The sequence below is a fragment of the Camelus ferus genome, chromosome 13 (assembly GCF_009834535.1).
Source record: "Camelus ferus isolate YT-003-E chromosome 13, BCGSAC_Cfer_1.0, whole genome shotgun sequence".
In the NCBI taxonomy this organism is placed as follows: Eukaryota; Metazoa; Chordata; class Mammalia; order Artiodactyla; family Camelidae; genus Camelus; species Camelus ferus.
Genome location: NC_045708.1, coordinates 41,302,680 through 41,323,304, shown reverse-complemented (window position 1 = coordinate 41,323,304; position 20,625 = coordinate 41,302,680). Strand labels below are relative to the sequence as shown.

The following is a 20,625-nucleotide window of genomic DNA, read 5'->3' as shown; positions in this document are numbered from 1 at the left end:
CTTGCTTTCAGGTGTGCGTTTTGTAGGACTCAGAAACCGCACACGTCTTAGCCGCTGTAATTTACAGAGGTACTATGTATTCAGCTGATGACTTCATTGTATTGCCACCTCCATAATGAAAACTGGGTGCAAAAATGAGAGAGCTGGTGGTTATAACTACTCTTTACCAAGTTCCTTCTGTAAGCGATCATCTTGCCCATTAACAGGCTCACAAATGTCAGAGCGGAAAATGATGGTGATTCTTAATAGCGTGTATGCACATGACTTATCCACTCAGTCTCCACTGTGGCCTGAATTGGGCGGATGGTTGCTAAAAACACAATATAACTGTTTCTTAGTGGAAACAGGAAGAGGATACCCTGCCGGGCTGTCAAATACATGCTTAGGAGAAGCCAAATCACAGACAATATTGCTTTGTCAAACCTGAGCAAATGAGTAGATAAGAGCACATTCTGAAGCCTCCCCGCTGGTCTGCGGCATCCTGCTCAAGTAACCATTTTTAAGTATCCACCTGTGGTTTCCAGGAGCGTCTTTGACCTTCCGTTCAAGATCCAACATTACTAGGCGATTGATTTTTGCTGGTCTCTGGAGTGGTCATGGAGATGGATTTCACTGTAGTTAATATTACCCTCCTTTAAGGACTTTTGCCAAGTGAGAATGTATTGTTAACGACCTTGTCTGGAGTGGTGTTCTGTCTGTCAGAGACAGTGGAAACGATGTAGATGCTGTCCCCAAGAAGTCAGTCGTGGATGCAGGGGTGAAAGATGCCTCGTCTGGAGATGGAGGGGATTGGAGGAGGGGGTGCTGGCCCAGTTCCCCTCCAGGCAGCGTGGGGCAGTGGGCATAACACCAGCACTGGGGTCGAACAGATGCTGGATCAGACCCCAACGTGACCATGTGCCAGCTGCGTGACTCTCGGCTGTCTCCCCCTCTGTCCAGGCGGCACTGCCCCGGTGCTGCCCCTAACACTGCTGTCAGAATTAGATGCTGGCAGGGGTGAAACATCTCACACAGGGTCTGACACATCCTGAGTGCTCAACAAATCTAAATTCTTTCTCTTTTCTTCTCCCTTTTTACCCTGAAAAGAAACACGAGTTACCAAGAATCTTACAGCATTATACATTCTTTCAATAGAGATTATAATATACCCATCATGTTACACCTGGGGAACCTGGAGGCAAGACAGAGTAAATAACATGCCCAGTCACTCTCTGTCTCACCCAGTGTCCCACGAGTGCCAGGAGCTTAACAAAAAGTGTTGCCTTATCATCTAGACGTATTTCAAGTCTCATGTTGCATGGCTGCAATGCAGATGTGACACTGTCTGCCTCTCCCATCCCCCACCAACACCACCACTGGCCTCACTCCGTCCCCCAGTCACCTCTATGTATTTACCCTGCCTGGCCTGGCAGGCACCAGTCTCTCCTGGCAGTGCACCTGCTCCCCACCGGTTTCTCTTTGGCCCGCATCTATCAAGAACAGTTTTACCCTCTCCTGTAGCTTTTCACAATCAGATCCGTATCTCTAGTACAGATCTCTCTCCTGAGATCCAAAACTACTTAGGAACTTTGTTTTTTAATGGAAGTACAGCTGATTTACAATGTTGTGTTAGTTTCTGGTGTACAGCAGTGATTCAGTTATACATATATATTTTCTTTTTCATTACAGCTTATTACAAGCCATTGAATATAGTTCTCTGTGCTATACCGTAGAACCCTGCTGTTTATCTATTTTATATGTAGTAGTTTGTTTCTGCTAATCCCAAACTCTTAATTTATCCTTCCCTCCCCTCCTTTCTCCCTTGGTAACCGTAGGTTTGTTTTCTGTGTCTGTCAGTCTGTTTCTGTTTTGTAAATAAGTTCATTTGTGTCATCATTTTATTCCACATATAAGTGATACCATGTGATATTTGTCTTTCTCTGACTTACTTCACTTAGAATGATAATCTCTAGGTCCAAGTGGCATTATTTCCACTAGGAACTATTTATTGAGACTCTACATAGGTGTTCCACAGGCACCTGGAACTCAGCATGCCCCAACTGCACCTTCCTCAACAAGTTCCTTTGCTCCTGTGCTTCCCACCCACCCTCACACTCAAACTGCAAACCAGCATCAACTCAAACCCCTTCCTCTAACCCACATCCCCTCCAGTTACCCATCACTTGTCTCCATTCCAGCTGAGCAATGTCCCGTCAGTCCGTCTTCCCCATCCTCTGTCCCCTGTGCTTCAGGCTCACATCGCTCACCGGCACTCCTGCACGAGCCTCCCACCTGCACGAGCCTCCCACCTGCTTGTCCTGCCTCCGACTCTCCCCACCTCCATCCAGCCTCCACGCCGCAGCCTCAGTGATGTCCTACAGCACAGCTCTGACCGTGGAGCCTGCATGCTTAAGAACCTTGCCTACTGGATAAAGTCCAGAAGAGCTAAGGCATGAGACCGGTCTCTCTTTTCTTACTGTCAGGCACACTGTGAGTTCCAGAAGGCAGAGCCTCTGTCTCCTGTTTCTCTGTATCCCCTACGGTATCCTGAATATGGTTTGTTCTCAGAAAAAGTATCTCATATTCATGATGTGAGAGGGCACCTCTGAGGCCGTCTGGTCCAAAGCTCTGACTTTCCAGGGGATAAAACAGAGGCCCAGAGATGGGAAGGGAATTGCTTAAGGTCATACATCTAGCTGTGGCTGCATTCCCTGCAAATCTAGAGCACCTTCGAGTTTATAAAGTGCTTTCACGTGTCCTCCTTACTTAATCCCAGCAGTAGCCCTAAGAGGTAGGCATGATTCTCTGGCTGTGTAGGCAAGGAAAGTAAAGCGCACGCAGGTTGAAGATCACGCAGACAAGATCACGCAGCTGCTGATGGCCTGTCCTCTGGTCAGAGGTCAGTACTCTCTTGACCATAGCTGGGCAGAATGTCAGGCACTGACTGGGTGTCAATAAACATTTGTTGGATGAATTAACATGTACTTGAATGATAAGCCAATAGCCTCGCACAAGTGAGCAAACGTGTATGTACTGAGTGGATGGACAGGTGGTTGGATGGATACTTAATTCCCGTCTGACACTTGACTCTCTTCTCTGTGATAACCTTTTAGGGGTGAAAGGTCACACCCTCTCGAGTCAAATGCAGTCAACGAGAGCCTTGCCAAGAGCAGACAGACGCGGAGTGTGGGTGTCTCATCAGTGCCTATCGATTGCAAACTGTCCAGCTGGTCCCCCTGGACCACGTGTGATCCCTGTCAGAAGAAAAGGGTAGGTACCTGGGCCTTGGGAGAGCCCTAAGCTTCCAGGAACCCAAATACTCGGCAAGATCGGCTGAGGCACTGCTGACAGTGCCTGGATCCTAGTGAAATCTCAGTAAAGGTTGGCTGATTTAACTAATGGATTCGATTCCTCCGTGCTTCCAAGGAGCAATCCTTTGTTTGACCTTGCAGGTTTTTTCCAGGCATATCTGTCCTTGCTCCCATTAGCAGCTCCCTGATTAGGCTTCCTGCCTCCAACCTGGTTCTTTCAATCCACCTTTCATGGTACAACCAGGGGAATTGTTGAAAATAAAAATCTGGCCTGTCTTTCCCTGGCTTGAAACCATTCAAAGTCTACACATGGCTTTTAGGATCAAGTCCAGACTCATGGTATTCAGGGCGCCCCATGACCTCGACCTGGCCTACATCCCCATAGAACAGCCCCGCTCCAGCACCCAGAATATGTGTACTTCTCTGCCCATTGCACATTCTCTCTGTGCCTGTATTCATGCTGCCTTCTCAGGCTGGGGTGACCTCCCCACTTCCTTCAGTGGCTAACACCTACTCATGATTGAAACTTTGCTTAGTGGCCACCTCTTCTGAGAAGCCTTCCCTGACTTCTCAGCCCTGCTTGCCGTTAGATAGACACCCTTTTTTGAACTGCTATAGCTCCTTCTTCCTTCTGCATCCTAGCACTTCTTACTGACCTTTCTCTTACTATTTGCCTTTCCATCATGCTGTGAGTGCTTAAAAATGTATCCAACTCTACATCTTCAGTGTGTAGGCCAATTTCTGGCATGTAAGAGGTACTCCGTAAATATCTGTGGTTTGATCTCATATCGTCTGACATATCTTAAGGGAGGCAGGAGACTTGCTTCACTTTCTGTTAGGCAGATAGGTAAACCGAGACCCAGAGTAGATTTCTCGGCTTCACCTAGTAGCAAACACAGACCTGGAACTCAGGCCACTGGCTTCTCATCTAGTGTTTTGCCAATCAGAACACACAGTCTCTGAAGTGTCTGTTCTCAAGCTTCTTTGTCACAGGAGGGCTGACCCGGAACCAGCTCCAGAACAGCATATGTGTCGAAGAAAAGAGAATGGTTCCCATTTCCCCAGCTCCTTGGGAAACCAAGCCAGCCAGTGCTAGGACCCTAAAGAGGCTGTGGAAGTAGGCCCAGGACAATTACACGCTTAATTGGATCAATGCAGAGAGCCAGGCAGGCTCATTCAGTTCCCATAGTAGGCTTTATTGCTGACGTTATCAACATTGATCCAATTATCTGGATAATTGCTTCATCAGCACCATAAACCAGGAAGACTCAGCACCAGTCATCCATCCATCCTCTCACTCGGCCCGCAAGAGCTCTCAGAGTCTGCTACACACTCTCCCTCTGTGGTCGTCATTGCTGCCTGCAGGGGCAGTGGCTGGGGGTTCATCAAAGCCCTTCCACTGGAATTGGAAGTTGTCTTTCACCATCATTTCTATGCTTTTCAAACCCGTGTTGTCTTTGGCGCCTGGGGCTTGCCTTCCAGCACCTCCTCTGTAGACCTGATCCCTGTCGGGCCAGCCTCTGCCTCCCAGGAAGAGACTCCCTGGCAAAGCAAAGGCGCACGCGTGGATGGTGATCTGCTTCTTTTCTAGATTTCCAGACGCCGTGCAAGCAGGAACTGGCTGGTTAACACATCAGTCTGCAAAGGGGCTGCTATCCTGGTTGGCCTCCTTTGGTGGCACCAAAATCTTGACTGCATCTAGCATTTGGAAGCCACCCAAGTCTTATCACTTCCTTCTCTGCTGTGGTTTCTCGTTGCCCCATAATGAAGGACTAAATCCAGCCTGACTGATTCCCTCTCGCCACTCTCCCTCTCCCCCACTTCACTCCAGCCGTGGTGAGTTTCTTTCTGTTTCCTGGAACAAGGTGCATTCTCTCTAGTTTCTCAGCTTTGGGGCAGCAGTTCCCTCCACCCGATCACTCTTCCCTCCCCTTGTCACACCAGCTCTCCATGTTTACCTGACATTTCTGTTCATCCTTTGGGGCTCAGCCTAGATGTCACCTCACCGTGAAGTTTGCGTGGGATTCCCCTGTGAGTTACAGGGAACGTGGCACTTCCCCTACCACTGCACCAGCGCACTGTGTTGACGACCTGGGGTAGAGCATCACCACCACCATCATCTGGGACCTCCTGGGGGGCGGCCCAGAGGGGGTGGTCATGACCAAGCACAGACCAGCACAGATAATACCTACGTTTTTTCAACACTGGGTGGCTCAATCAATATTTTGGCAATTCAATCAATATTTCTGGAATAAACAAACAGGAAGGTAGCGAGAGAGAAAGATTCACTGCTAAAAAGTGTTCATAATTAAAAAGAAAAAGAAGTCCAAGAAATTGAGTGCCTACTGTGTACCAGACAACACAATTGAGATTTCATACATACATGTGAAATATATATCACATATATAATGAAACTCCATAACTGTACTTTAAGGTAATTTATTATTAATAATTATTAATCATTTAATTATTAATTATTGGTAATTCATTATTAGCTAATTCATTATCCCCATTTTATCAATTAGTATATTGAGGTCACAGCATCTGAGTAACTTACCCAATAGCACGTGACTAGAGAGTGTCAGGGTCAGTTGTGATTCCAAAGTACGTGCTTTTGCATTTTAAGCTACTTAGTAAATGAGAAGACTTGAATCAGCCCATTGGATTCATCAAGCTGGGAGTCTGTGGTTTTGTGATACTGAACTGGCTACGTTAGTCTCCTTATGACCTTTTAACTCCAAAGCCCATACTTTTCCCACATTCAGCAAGTCTTTACTGAACCCTGCGGAGGCAGAGATCAGGGCCAAGGCCACCACCCTCAGAGAGCCCCCAGTCTAGTTGAAATAGGCAAACAGCCAATCGCAATAGAGATCCTTAAGTGTATCCCTCAGCCCCCCGGGGCCCCGAGGCTCTGGCCAGGGCTCACCGTGCCCCTCTCTGCCACAGTACAGACATGCCTACCTGCTCCAGCCCTCTCAGTTCCACGGGGAACCATGCAGCTTCTCTGACAAGGAAGTCGAAGACTGTGTTTCCAACAGACCATGCAGAAGTCAAGTGCGATGTGAAGGCTTCGTGTGTGCTCAGACAGGTATAAAGGGATGCAGGAATGGGAGGGGAGAGCCATTGAGTGAGGCTCGTGATGATGGGAGGACTGGCCACTGCCTAGTGTCCATGAAGGTCATGTGTCAGGCCAGAAGCCCTCCTTGTTCTCCTTGACCTCTTTTTACATGTATTACTTCATTAAAAAAAAAAAAACAACCCTATAGAGCAGGTGTTACTATTATCCCCATTTCACAAATTGAGAAGTTGACACTTGGGGAAGTTACTTGCCCAAGATCATACGGCAGGTGAGTGGAGGGGCTACAGATAAGAATTTGGGAATTCAGATTACGTTCACTGACATTAAGGACACCAGAGGTTATGTGCTAGAATCAGAAATCCTGAATTAAGTCAAATCTTAATTTGATTGTGTGATTTGGGAGAAGTCGCTTAACCTTTCTGCACGTCAGTCCCCTACACAGAAAATCAGAAGTGATGTTAGTACCTTACAGGCTTGCTGATAAGCATCAAGCGATGCAATGCCATGAAAGCTCTTTGCAGGAGGTTAGCTCTGCAGGCTCTCTCAGAGACTTGGAGCTAAATACAATGTAGCAAAGCCTACACCATTTAAACAGGGTGGTGAGCTAGCATCATTCATCTCTGAAAGCTCTTTGGTGAGAAAGTCCCTTTCTTTTGCGCGTCTGTATCACCAAGTTCGGCATAATCTTCAATACGTGATACAGTCAGTAAGACATTTTTGATTAAAGGAAGAAAGGGGAAAATAAGGGGCAGATGGATGGGCAGACAGAGGGAAGGAAGAGCACACAAATGAGTAATTACCAGCTGCAGAACTAAGTAAACACTTGTCTTTTGAACTCATTTCTCCAGCGAATGCAGGCAAACATATACCTCTCTGCTTCTCCAAGGCTCCATCAAAAAACTAAGAGTGTTCGTACCCAAATTACCCAGATGAGAGATGCAATTCCTTACGTATGCTGTAACCATGTGGACTAGGCTTCAAGATCTTTCCAGAAAGAAATAGGGATTCTTAGTGCAGTTTCTGGGGCTTATTGCAAATGTAAAACTCCATCTAATAAATCTGAAAGACTTTTACAGGGTGTCCATGGACTCATCATGGCCAGTGTTCCATGATTCTGACCAAAGCCGTAATGGTTATTCAAGCAGAGTTTAGTTTAAATGCCTCATAAGAAACGTTTGAAGACTTGATTGTTAACTCTTCTGCCATTCACACCCCCAAGAACCTTGGTTAAAAATGACCGGACACATGTCAGAAAAAAAGGGTCATATATCTTATGAGCTGTATCCGCCAAGAATGTACAAGTAAGAAAGCAAGTCAAGTGGCTGGGGAGAAGAGGTTAAAGGAGGGGACAGTGCTGCAAGTGACTTTAAACATAGAGTCCAGATGTTTTTATCATCTAAAAATGGCCCAGATGGCTGCGGTGTTGCAGGCAGTGTGGTTTAGTGGGGAGGATCTGCGACGAGAAAGCTCTAGGCTGGGGTAGTGCAGCCGCCTGCCAGTACTTACGAGCCATGAGCATGGGGCCCGTCAAAACACAGGTAACAGTAGGAACAGTGCTTACCCAGTGCTGACCATGAGTCAGTACTGCTTCATGCATTCATGTCAGCCCCCAGCAGCCACTGGCGGTTGGGGCAATGATGTCTCCATCTCACAGGTGGGTACATTGAGGCAGGGGGTCAGGTAACACACAGGACAGTCTCAGGGCTAGTACTGTTTGCAGGACCCATCCAACCCACCTCCTCCCATCAGCCCCAAGCAGAGGTGTTCAGACTTCCTGCCTGTCTGGCCACTTGACCCCTGCCCAGAAGCCTCTTTTCCTTTCCGCATCGTTAATAATCTCCTCTCAAGTGTTTTCAGGAATACAACACTGGCCTCTTCGGGGTAAGAAACTAAATTCCATTACCCACCCACCCCGATACATGAGGACTAATGCAAACAGAGCATTCAAGACACAGCGAAGTATCTGGCACACAGTAGGCCCCATACCATGTGAGTCCTCTCTCTTGCCGGCCTTGGGACCACGGCTGACAGCCTTTCTCCATCCCAGGGAGGTGTGTAAACCGCAGACTTCTTTGCAACGGGGACAACGACTGTGGAGACCAGTCAGATGAGGCGAACTGTAGAAGAGTTTATAAAAAATGTCCGCAGGAGGTGGAGCAATACTGGGCCATTGGCAGCCTGGCCAGTGGGTGAGTGGCTGTCTTGCTGTTGCAGAGCTGGGAAGGCGCATGACTGGATGTCATTCTGGAGGAGAGAGGGAGGCGGCTGATCTGCACAGAGTGGCTCCTGGTTTTCCTTTCTGAAAAAAGGGCGAGCGTAAAGGGTTGCCCGTGGCTGCTGTCTGAGGACAGTTGCTAAAGCTCCAGGAGCGCGTCCCGGATACACAGCCACAGGGAGGGCTGGCTCAGGAGCACTGAGAGCTGAGCTGTGCGTGGGGACCAGAGAGGCTCCCGCGAGGGCCTGGCGGGGAAGGTTTCTCTGACCCCTGCACTGTGACTGTGTTAGGTGCTTTCTGAGCATTACCTTCAATGTGAGGGAGGTTTGAGCTGTTTCTCTATCCCGAGGCCCCAGCGTAGAGGCTGGCCCAGAGAAGAGGCTGCTAAGTCATCAGTCAGTGAAGAAGTGGGTTTCCCGCAGGGTCCACAGCCAGTCTGGGTTGCAAGCTTCTGGGGGTCTCCGAGTCCGTTCAATCCTCCAGCAAGGTGAGGAAGCAGGGTCAGAGGGGGTCACCCTGGCCCGGTGCTCGCCCTACCTCCCTGCCTCCCTCTGCAGCCTCTCAGCCCCCAGGGGCAGAGTGAGAACCTCCCCTCACACGCCTGACAGGTCACCCTGTGAGATGCGGTGTGGGGAGGAGAGTGGCCCTGGATGGGGTTTACCTCCTTCCTAAACAAAAATCCGCTCTCCATCCTGAAAGGTTGTTATTAGAGACACAGGCTCCTGGTGTGGGGACAGGCCTCCTCTCGGGACCACCTGATAAACTAGTTAACGTAACCCCCACTCCTCAGTAAGGAAACTGAGGCCTGGAAAATTGAGAGTTCCCAAGGGATAGACGGCAAAGAGGGTGACAGAGTGGACACTTGGAGCCAGCCGCAGAGGTCAAGACCCTGCAAGAAGGGCAGAAGGACAGCTCACAGGCCACAGGGCCCCGGCTGAGGCACCTGTCTGTGTGGTGCCTTAGTTTTGTCAGTTGTAGGCAGAAGTCCGTAAGACCCTTTCCCCAGTTCTGTGAGGACTGAATAAGCTGGTGTGACGGTAATAAACTCATGCGGGAGAGGCAGCTTGTCAGGCGGGAAAAAGCAGCTTCTGTTCTTGAATTTGACTTTGAGTCCTGGCCCCGCCACCTGCTGGCAGTGAGTCCTCGGGCAAGTGAGTTACCCTCTCTGGGCCTCACTTTCCTCATCTGTTAAATGGGTATAAGGATTAAACCTCAGAGGGATTCAGTGAGCCAACATATGTCAATTGATTATTACAGCATTAAAGCAAATAAACGAATATACATTATTATGCTACAGGAAACCCTGTATGCGAAGGAGAACCTAAGACAATTCTGGTAGGAACAGAACCGAGGCCAGCAGGCAAAAGCCAAAAGGAGAGAGAGCTCCTTTTAGCAACAACAACAACAAAAAAACCCCAGAGCTGTCACTAATAATCGAAGCAGGTCAGGAGGGGAGGCCTGCCCTAGGAAGCGGTGAGATACAATGTCTGAATAGAGACAGGATTTATCCTCTCTAAGCAGACAATGATTCTATTGCCCAGGGCTTTGGGGACACTACGTAAGGTGATGCACTGAGCCACCTGCGACTGGTTCGGTTTCCAGTTTGACCCTCAGTAAATGGGAGTTAGGTTGGTGTCCTGTGATGGAGATCGTACAGAAATTAAAAGGAAAACCACCATCCCCAAGGAGCATGTCACCTAGGGAAGACAACAGACACATAAATAACAAGCCTCTAGTGTAGACCAAGCAGTGTTCTCAGCACCTAACAAATATGGACACATTTTTGTTAAAATGTTCTAAGCACTTAACAAACATGGACACACATGATCCTCATAACCATTCCAAGAGATAAGATTTTCTTTGTTCCCATTTTACAGATGAGGAGACCGTGGCGCAGAGAGGTTAGCTGCTGTGCCCTGAGGTCACATAACTTGTAAATGGCAGAGCAGGGATTTGACCCCTGGGCACCTGACTCCAGACTCCATGTTCTTACCTACTCTGCTGGACCATTCTTGTAAGGCAGCTGCAATAATGCAGAACGATAAATTCACGAATGGGGCAAGCACCGGGTCTCCCGAGGACCTCTAACCCAGCTCGGTGCCAGGGTCAGCGAAGGCTTCCCACAACCAGCAGTGACAGAGCTCAGTCTTGAAAGAGAAGTAAGAGGTAAAACAGTGACTGGCTGGAAGGGCATTTAGGCACAGGGAGCAGAGCAGACTGAAGGAAGAGCCGGCACCTCCAAATTGGGGCTGGGGTTGGGAGTAGCCAGAGATGAAGGCAGAAAGCTTTCAGCCGGACCTCCAGGGCCTTGAGTGCTGTGCCAAGGGACCTTAGTGTCCTTTAGTAGGTCTCCCAGTCAGGATTACACCTTCACCTCTTCCCCTTCTCCGCTGCCTTCCTCTGCAGGATCAATTTGTTCATGAACAGCTTGGAGGGCCCGGTTCTCGATCACAGGTATTTTGCCGGTGGCTGCTCCCCCCATTACATCCTCAACACAAGGTTTCGGAAGCCGTACAACGTGGAAAGCTTCACCCCACAGGTACATGCCAGCCGGGAGGCCACCGAGGGGCAAAGGCAGGAGGACTGGCTGAGGGGCCAGGAGTGTGGGCCCGGGCCGCAGCCTGCCAGCGGGGCGAGCTGGGCTACCTCGCCTTTCCTCTCTGAGCTTCAGTTCTTCCTGTGTTCACACGAGCAGTTCCTTCCCTGGGACACAGTGGGGAGGCTGGCATGCTATGTCTCGTAAAGGTGGTACATAAATGTCGGAGCAGCAGCTACACTAACAATGGTGTCCAAAGCCACCGTGAAGACAGACGCATAGCTTAGGATTTGGAGTCTTGCAGATGTGATGGCCCTGCAGCTGCCATCTCTGTCATCCTAAAAGCTCTGAGCCTCCGTTTTCCTGCCTTTAAATTGGGAGTTGTAAAGGTTCTGCCTGCTGGGAGGGGATTAGTGAGATGACCTGTGCAAACGCCCAGTACACGTGGTACCAGGTTTAACAGCGAGCCCTCGGGAAGGGTTAACGCTTGTGATTACCAAGTCCTTGCCTGCTAAAACGGGGCATCGTGCTAAGCGTTTGAAGTTATAAAATGCTGTACCAAGATCAGCCCGTGTGGTTAACACACAGACTCCAACGCAGTCTCGTGGAGAGTGGGGTTTAGAATAGACGATCTTACATGACAGTGCACCTGAAATCCTGGGGGAAGACCTGGGTGCCAGGCCTGGCTCTGCCACAGGTGCCGGTTTTGCTTAAGGCTAAGTTCCTGTTCCACTCTGGGCCTCAGTTTCCTCATCTGTAACATGGGAGGGCTGGCCTAGCAGACGTGGGTGGTGGCTTTCATTCTAACGTGGTACAGTCCTGAAGGTTGGGCTTCTCCCCCTCCGCCCTCTCCCTCCCGCCTACCCCTCTCCCCGCACATACTTACTGGCTGAAAAAGACAAAATGAACCTAGGGACAGGCACACCCTCCCCGGTTGGGGCCAGGGCCATCTCTGTAGAGTCCACTTTTAAGGGAGGAGCGCAGAGCAGCCGTTTATCATCCCGGTAGAAACATCTCCTCAGGCAGGCGGACGTAGATCTCAGTCTCCCCTCTCGGTAGCCAGTGTTTCTGAGCGCTGTGCCTGGTAGTGTGCGGTGTTCTACCTACACAAACCCAACCCTCAGAACAAGCCCAATGGGAGGAGTCCGTATTGTCCCCATTTTGCACATGGAGAAGCTGAGGCCTTAGAAGTTTAACCCAATGTCCAAAGTTACCCGACGAGAAAATGGTGCCTTCCGCCAGGCCCGCTTGGAATCACCTCTGCTGGTCTTCCTCAAAGCTGAGATGGAAGTGCAGACATCCGGAAGCCGATGGGATGGGGCCGGAGCCGATTTGGGACTGGTCACTCTGGAGCTACCCAGGCAACACCCTTGGCAGTTGCCCTGTGCACTGCATGAGCAAACGATTTTTGAGCAGACCGTTCCTCTAAGTTCTCAAAGGCGTCCCTGTCACTGCATCCCCACTGCACTGCTTCTGTCCAGCAGCTGTCCCCACTGCCCTCCTCTTAGAGCCTCTTCATTGGCTTGTCTCTCTGACCCCATGTGCATCCCTTCTGACCTGACCACTATCCCGTCCTATTGTGGATTTCTGGATACTCAGCTGCTTCCTCCGTTAGCTCGTCTTTGGCTTAAGTCCACGTTTCAGGGAGTAATCCCAAAGCCTCAGCAGCCAGATGCCAGCACATCCTCTCACAACCATTATCTCCCCCTCACTCTGGCATCTTCCGAGACCACCTCACTAGCATCCCCACAGTTTCTGGACTGCCCTCTGCCCTTTGCCCCTCCGCGCCTTTGCCTGCACCCAGTCCAAGCCCAGAGTGTTCTGCTGCGTTTCTCCCAGTGCACGGCCTGATCAAGTGCCCACCTCTGGAGTATCAGCCCGCACGTCTGTTTCTCTTGCTGGATCAGGAGCCCAGGGGTGGGGACATGGTCAGTTGTGTTTTCTATGTCCAGAGCACTTGCTCTGGTGTCTGGAACAGAGTCGGAGGACAGTGGGTATCTGGTGACTTAAATGGGACTGATGTGACGCTGATGAAATACAGACCATTTTTTTTCTCTTCCTTCAGACCCAAGGCAAATATGAATTTGTGCTGACAGAATACGAATCATACTCAGATTTCGAACAAAATGTCACAGAGACAAGCATTGGCCAGTCCAGTTTCTCCCTTGGCTTTAAAAAACCTGGCATATTTGAATTTGGCATTAGCAAAACAAGTGATACTGGCCAACATTTAATTAGCAGGATCAAACAATTCTCTCATACGGTAAGTACCCATTTTTGCTCTTTAAGTAAATTTCTGTGTATTCATTTGAACTTTCATGTTCACGAATATGCCTGTATTCCATATTGCTCTGAGTTTTGGCAACTAATTGTATTTCTGTTACCTTGAAAAGCTTTTCACAAAAAAATACCTTGGTCTTACATTAGCTTACTTTTTAGAAGGGCCAGGCAGCAGTGGCCTTCTGTAATTATTTACTCTCATTTTTGAATAAGCTTTTCCCTTGGTTTTCATTAAGCTGAGGATGGTTGCCTTGCCAGACTACCCATCTCTGGGAGACTTTTTGACCCCCGGCAATTTGACATCTGTTCCAAATATTCTGCTGAAATTCTGCTCCGGGATGTCCTCTGAGATGCTTCTCCAGCTCCTTGGGGGCATTTGGTGACGCTGACCACACCATCACGTGTCTGTTTCTCTTGCCTGCTTTCTTCTTCTTCTTAGTTCCCTTCCTGGGTTCCGACAGCCCTACGCCTTCTTTATTCCATTTGTGGTCATCTTCCCTTCTTACTTGGCAGCTGCCCCAGGGGACCTCTTCTGCGCACTCCCTCTCCTCTACAAGGGCGAGCCTGAGCCTGCACCGCTGCTCCTCTCCTTTCTGTTGAGCTCTGCCCCGCGCCTCCCTGGGCATCACTACCTAGATGTCTTGCAGACCCTCCAAAGCAAATTCTTCCTCCTGACTTCTCTGTGTTAAGTAGCATCCCTTGCCTTCCGCCTTTCCAGGCTGAGAATGTCAGAACCGCATCGGGCAGTCTTCTCTTCCTTCCCACACTTGCTGGCCACCAGATTCTTCAGTGTCACTCTGCAATACTTCCTCATCTAACTGATTCCGTCTTAACCAGCCCCAGGCCCCTTCACCTCTCGCTCGATCCTCCTCAGGGGTCTCCTGTCTTCCAGCCTGCCCCTTCAAATGTATGTGCTGCCAGAAACATGTTTTTGTTACTAATCTAATCATACCAGCGGCTCCCTGTTAGCCATAAGGTGATGGTCAGAGCCTGTGACTCAGCGGAAGAGGAGGAATGGGAGTGGGAAGGTAAGGGATGCAAGACGGAGAGCAGGTGACAGGCGGACTTGAGGAACCTTGGATTCCAGAGTGAATCAGGGGCGCTGATGCTCAGGCCTCTGAGAGTTGGCAACAGGGGTGTGATGTGGTAGACTAATCTCAGAGCAGCATGGAGGGAATGAAAATTAATAGTCTACAGCGATGTATGCGAGAAAAAAGGAGTGGTGAGGGGCCCGGGAAGGTCTCTGCTGCCAGAGTATCAGCCAGTAGAGGACATGAGTGTTAAACATGAATTTGACTGTGATTGCCTTTGCTTACTTTTCTGTGTCTTCTCAGCTGTGAGCCCCTCGGGGACTGAGGCTGCTTCTGACATCTTTAGATTCAAGATGGCACTTGGTCGGTGCTCAAGGCTGAAATACAGTAAGGAATAGCAGGAGTGATTAAAAGGAATTGTCTTGTCAGGAGAGAAAAGGAGGGGTCCCATCTAGTCACTGCTTCCCTTTCTCTCTCCTTTTCTCCTTCTCTGTCTCCCTCCCTCCCACCTCCCTGATTCAGACAGCCAGCTCCGGAGTGTTTACACCATGCCAGGCACTCAACTAGAGACTTGAGACCTGGAGACAAATATGGCATGATTCCTGCCTTCCTGCTCCCAGTCTAGTAGGAGAGGTCAACACACACACATCTGGTATCAGTTATAAGACAGCATGGAATCTACAGTAAAGGAAGTTTAAGCAAACTGCAGTGCAGTCCTAGGAAGTGGAGTGTGTGTCCGGGAAATTCAGGGATGGCGTCACATAGGCAGTCATGGCTAAGCAGGAATTTAAAATAAAAAAGTGGGTGTGTGTCAGGCAGAAATGGGAGGGAAGAGCCTTTCTGGCAGAAGGAATAAGATGTGTGAAATTATATTCCACAAGAGAAGGAAAGATTTGGGGAACAGGGAGACGCTGGATGAATGCTGACGTGTGGCGTGGGTGGTGGAAATAAGGTAGGGGGAGGAAGACCTTGAGATTGTAGAAGCTGAGGCCAGGAGGCTCATGGGGGACAGGTTGTGAAATTCCTACATCCCACTGAAGGGAATCCGTTTTATTTAGGAGGCAATTGAGAGCCGTCGCATGGGGTTATTTTCATCCCAGAGGGCCGTCGCAGTAATACTGTTGGAGTTGTAGGACGTCCAGTCTGGTTGGAGACTTGGGGGCGGGCGAGGAGGAGGAGGGAGATCGGTGGGGAAGCTTTTATCATAACCCAAGCGGAAGATGAAACCTGAGTTTCGAAAAGTCATGATGAGAGCGCGTGTTGACTGCTTAGGTTGGAAGGGTCCTAGGAAGAAGGAAGAGGGTCTGAGTCACTGGGGTGGGACTAGAGTGGCCTGAGCACAGGGCAGGGAGCAGGGCTGGCGTGGCCTACAGAGCTGACCTGTCAAACTGGTTGAGAATGTTAAGTTTAGGGAAGAATGCGCATGGTCCACAGGTTCCCCGCAAGGCAGGGTGGGATCCTCCGACCTTCAATTACAGGAATCCTCCTGGATGCTAGTCCTGCCTGGATCAAGTGTCACCATCTTTTGGTCTCTTCCTCACACCAGGGGTCGCCAGACTTTTTCTGTAAAGGGCCAGAGAGTAAATAGTTGAGGCTTTGCGAGACTGTATGTTCTCTGTGGCAGCTGCTCAGCTCTGCCATTGGAGGGGGACAGCAGCTCTGGACGGTGAGTCAGTACAGGCTGCACTGCGATGAAACTTGATTTACAAAACCAAGTAAGTGACACACTGGGCTCTGTGTGCCGGCTGTTGTCTGCGGACCCTTGCCAGGCACTACGATGTCTCACCTTCCTAAAGCACTGCTTTTACTCTTTCTTGAGTGGCCTTTCTTGGGAGTTTTAAAAAGCATCCACCAAGGAGTTGCCTTTGCCAATCCGCAAACCCTGTCTCCCCTCGAAGTGGTCCACGAGCATCTGTCTGCTGCTCCCTCTGTGTCTGCTTCTCCTTACCCTCCTTCTCATTCCTTATTTGCTACTGTAAGGCAGGGAGTCAAGAGCAGGCTCTTCCAAGCTGACAAGGACATCCGAATATTTATGAGAAATGAAGTCTCCTCAAAGAGGCCGTCTTCCCTCAGGTCTCCTACAGGAGCCATGAGTGACGACCCCAGGCCGAGAACGTCGGATGATATTTGTAAAGTTCATCTTTTCGTTTCAGATTCCTAAACTCTAAAGGTCTGGTTTTCCCCTGTTGGTATTTCATTTAGAAAAGCTCATTTCTGCACGCGCGCTCTGACCTTGAAGTCGCCCGGTACAAGCTGAAATCCAGAAGCCTCATGCTCCATTATGAGTTCCTTCAGCGAGTCAAGCAGCTGCCCCTGGAGTACGGCTACGGGGAGTACAGGGATCTCTTCCGCGATTTTGGGACCCACTACATCACAGAGGCCGTGCTCGGGGGCGTTTACGAGTACACGCTGGTGATGAACAAAGAGGCCATGGAGAGAAAGGGTGCGCTGCCCAGGGCACTTTTCTGATGGGGGTTGGAGGGGCACATGGGAACTATGGGAGAGAGGCATCTAGTCATTGTGGGGGAGGGGTTATAAGTTAGTGCTCCCGGTTTCCCCTCTCCCTCCCTGGCTATCCTTCCACAGTGTCATTTGCAGATTTCTCGTCCTTTTTCAAACTTGCTGATGTTGGCCTTCCTCTGCCAGCCCTCTGTCTGGGCTGTCCTCCTTTCTACAACGACTCCCTCTCGACAGGAGCACGTGATCCCCTGGCTTTGAATGCCTTCAACATGCAGATAGTTCCTGATGTATATATTTACCCTGGATCTCTTCTGTGCACCCACGAGCTCATGTTGGAACGCTTCCTTGATATCTCCATTTGAATGTCTAATGACCACAGCAAACTTAACCTGCCCCCAGAGAGAGCTTTGCATGTTTCTTCCATAGTCATCCACATCTCAGAATGGTTCTGCCATTCAATCAGTAGTTCAAGCCAAAAACCTAGGAGTCACCCTTGATAATTTTTCTCTCCTTCCCATCTATTAGCGAGTCACATCAGCTCTAACCCCACAAATTATATTTTCTCTTTGCTGTTACCATCTTCTGTTCACCCCAGGGCCAGTATTTCTGAAAATGTAATGTGAATGTGAGTTATCTGCACATCTTGTAAGAGGTAGATTCTCATTCAGTAAGTTTGAAATGAGACCCTAGGTTCTGCATTTCTGACGAGCTTTGAGGTGATACCAGTGCTGCTGGTCCACAGACCACACTTGGAGTTACACTGCCCCAGGTTATTATCTTAGCCTCCAAAGTTATGTTCAACCCCCATTCTCCATATGCCGTCCACTCTTCATACAGATGTACAGGTCTTTCCAGTGTAATCAACTTCAAGTCTAAGGTGTGAGTCCTGTTCCCAATCCGGTCTTCTTTCCTACAACATGACACTTGTCAGATTAAATGACCTGCCCTGGGTCACACAGTTTACAGTGGCCGAGCCCGGGCTTGGTTACAAGTCCAGTGTACTTGCAAGAGGACACATGGTCCATAGTGTCCATTTAGGTTGGTGTAACCTCAGTCTTGCCAAGATCAAGGGTTCCGTCCTCTGTATTAGTGGTTTCAAAAGCACTTCCCCATGGTTCCTCAGATTGCATCCTGCAGAAGTGTTTTGTGATCAAGCTGGGGAAACATGTAACAGATCCCACTTGCAGAGCTTCGCAGGCATACTGAAATACGACGCTCCACCTCTTCTGATGCAACGTTTGTCGCACTGGCTTGACCGCAGGAGCCTGGCTTCTTGTAACACTTGGGCTATTCTGAGAATTAGAAGAGGTATCATCCTGGGAATTGTGTTGCAAGGAACACGCTTTGGGGAAAACTGATCTACACCAATAACTTCTAGACAATCCCAGGTGTCAGAGCTGCCCTCCCCCCCATTTCCCTGACCTCAAAGTGCTACAGAGGGCTCCAGCAAGCCCAGGGCAGCAAGATGCCCTGGGGAGAGTGAAAGAGGAACGGATGGGAAATGGTCCAGAAATGAAAAAGGAACGAGGGAAATCAGTCCCTTCTCTTTGTCAGGCGCTGTACCAGACACTTCATAAGCATTCCTTCAACTAATCAAATAACAAGCTCTTTCTACCATAGCAAAGAGTGGAGAAGGGAGGGTCAGGGCACGCGGGACAGACTGCAGCAGCCTCTGCTCACTGGACCGATCCCGAGAGACTTGATGAGGAGGCACAGTTTTAGAAAGCGACTCCGAGTAGTCCTCTCCTCGGAGGGCTGCAAAAGCCCTCGGAGGCTTTGAAGAGGCTGTGATGGGGGGGGGGGTGTGCTGATCTCTGATGGGGTCTCTGCCCTGCTGCCAGCAGCTGCCTGGCATTTCTTGTCCCCAGGCTAGCCACCCATCAGTTTATACCTGAGCCCCTGTGGGGCCCCACGACCTCCAGGAAGGGTTAGGGCTCCACAATCGATCACCAGAAAAGGCACAGGACAAATTCCCTTCGAGGTTATGAGCCTCTTTTCTTGCTTCCTTCAGGTTACTCCCTTAGGGATGTCCAGAAGTGTGCCAAAAATGGTTTTAAAATCGGTGGCGCCATCCAAAATGTCTACGTCAAGCTGGATGTGTCGGTGGACAAGTGCAAGGGTGTTCTGAATGAGATCGAAGGTGAGTGGCGGGGGCACGGGAACCTCTCTGCTTATGGTCCTTCCCTCTCTAGCACCCTGGACCCAGTCTCTCTTTAAGCGAACGACTGCAGATGCCAAGGCATTTCAATTAAAATGATCGTTCATGCAACAAAAGGCTACCTTGCTGCTCCTCTGTGCAGGGTATGCAGAGATGAGTGAGATGCTCTTCCTGTCCTCACGGTGCTCACGTGAGGTAGGCAAACAATGAAAGAAGCAAGGACAAGGCAGTGATAAGCACCAGACCCAGCCTGGGGCCCCAGGATGAGGCTCATTTGAACTGCAACGTGAGGGGTAAAGTATCCAGGTTGCTTTTAGGGAGAAAAAAAAAATCTAATGTTCAGAATTTACTCCAGGGGCTGGGAGTTGGCCTGGCTAGCGGTAGGATTCTCTAGGCTAGAGGGGTAGGAGCCAGGTGGAGGCAGTGAGGCAAGGGGCCATACGGAGACTTAGCAGAGAAGGCAAAGCCGTGAATCATGGAGCAGAGTCCATGTGACAGGAGAGACCGGGAGGTGGGAACTGAATCCCAGGTATCTGGGAGCAGAGAACTTGGGGGCCATGCAAGGGAGCTGGGAATCAGCCTAGCGAGTGGATTATACAAGAGAGGCTGATCAGCAGGGCTCCAGTCCCTGATCCTTTCTGCACCCTGAGCAGCCCTCCTCCATCTGTTCTACTTACTCAGCTGGTGCCTGGGATCATAAGTGAATGAGCACATCCATGGCCAAAGCAAAACAAAGTAAAATAACAAGAAAAATGAACTCCTGGTCTGGAGCAGGAGAAAGCGTTCCTGCGCTTGTGGCTGCGCTTGTGGCTGATGTGGGGTGACTGATGTGGGGTAGATACTGTTGCTTTTGTTTGTTTATCTTAGTGGGGCTCAGTTAGAAGAGGCATCCTGCTAAGGCGGCGTGCATAAAACAGAGGTGCTCTTCAAGGAAGACTTGTTCATTAACCCCCATCCCAGGTACTAGATAGAGCATCACCCTACACCCCAAGAACCTTGCCAGTCACAACTCCTCTCTCCCTTTTGGGTACACCCTGACTTCTGTGTTAAACATGGTAGTTCTGCCTTTCATGGTAGTTCTACCAACCAATGTGGCTCAGGGCTGCTTGTTTTTGAACTTTATATGGATGGAATGTAATCTTTTCAGTTCTGTTTCGTTTCTTTTTTTTTTTTTTTTCGAGATCATGTTTTTGTTTATAACTATAGCTAGATCATTTCCACTGCTGCATAGTAGTTTATTGTATGAATAGAACACTTTGTTCCTTCTGTTGTTGAACTGGGGTGATTTCCCATGTCAAGCAATTATAATCAATGCTGCTGTGAACATTCTTACGTAGCCCTCTGGTGCACACGTGCGAGGGGTTCTCCAGCGAATATACCCAGGAGTGGAATTGTTAGAGTGTAGAATATGTGCTTTTCCTACACTAGGTAATGCCAAGTGGTTTCTGAATTCCTTGTACCAACTTACACTCCTGCCAGTAGGACACAAGACCCCTTTTTCATGACGCTCAGGTGTTGCAGGCTCAGAGCAGAGCGTTCACTTCACATCGGTCCCTTTGGCATCGGGCACACTGAC

General features: G+C 49.6%; 1 protein-coding gene across 1 annotated transcript in view; it reads left to right on the top strand.

Annotated features, from left to right (window-relative positions):
* The window catches only part of C8B (complement C8 beta chain), a 38,315-nt gene that overhangs the window by 3,775 nt on the left and 13,915 nt on the right, over window positions 1–20,625 (top strand). Inside the window, exons 2-8 of the mRNA XM_006187610.3 lie at window positions 3,093–3,249; window positions 6,237–6,378; window positions 8,417–8,558; window positions 10,991–11,123; window positions 13,186–13,383; window positions 16,634–16,874; window positions 18,903–19,031. Coding sequence (XP_006187672.2) covers window positions 3,093–3,249; window positions 6,237–6,378; window positions 8,417–8,558; window positions 10,991–11,123; window positions 13,186–13,383; window positions 16,634–16,874; window positions 18,903–19,031 — 1,142 coding nt within the window. The remainder of the gene's footprint in view (window positions 1–3,092; window positions 3,250–6,236; window positions 6,379–8,416; window positions 8,559–10,990; window positions 11,124–13,185; window positions 13,384–16,633; window positions 16,875–18,902; window positions 19,032–20,625) is intronic.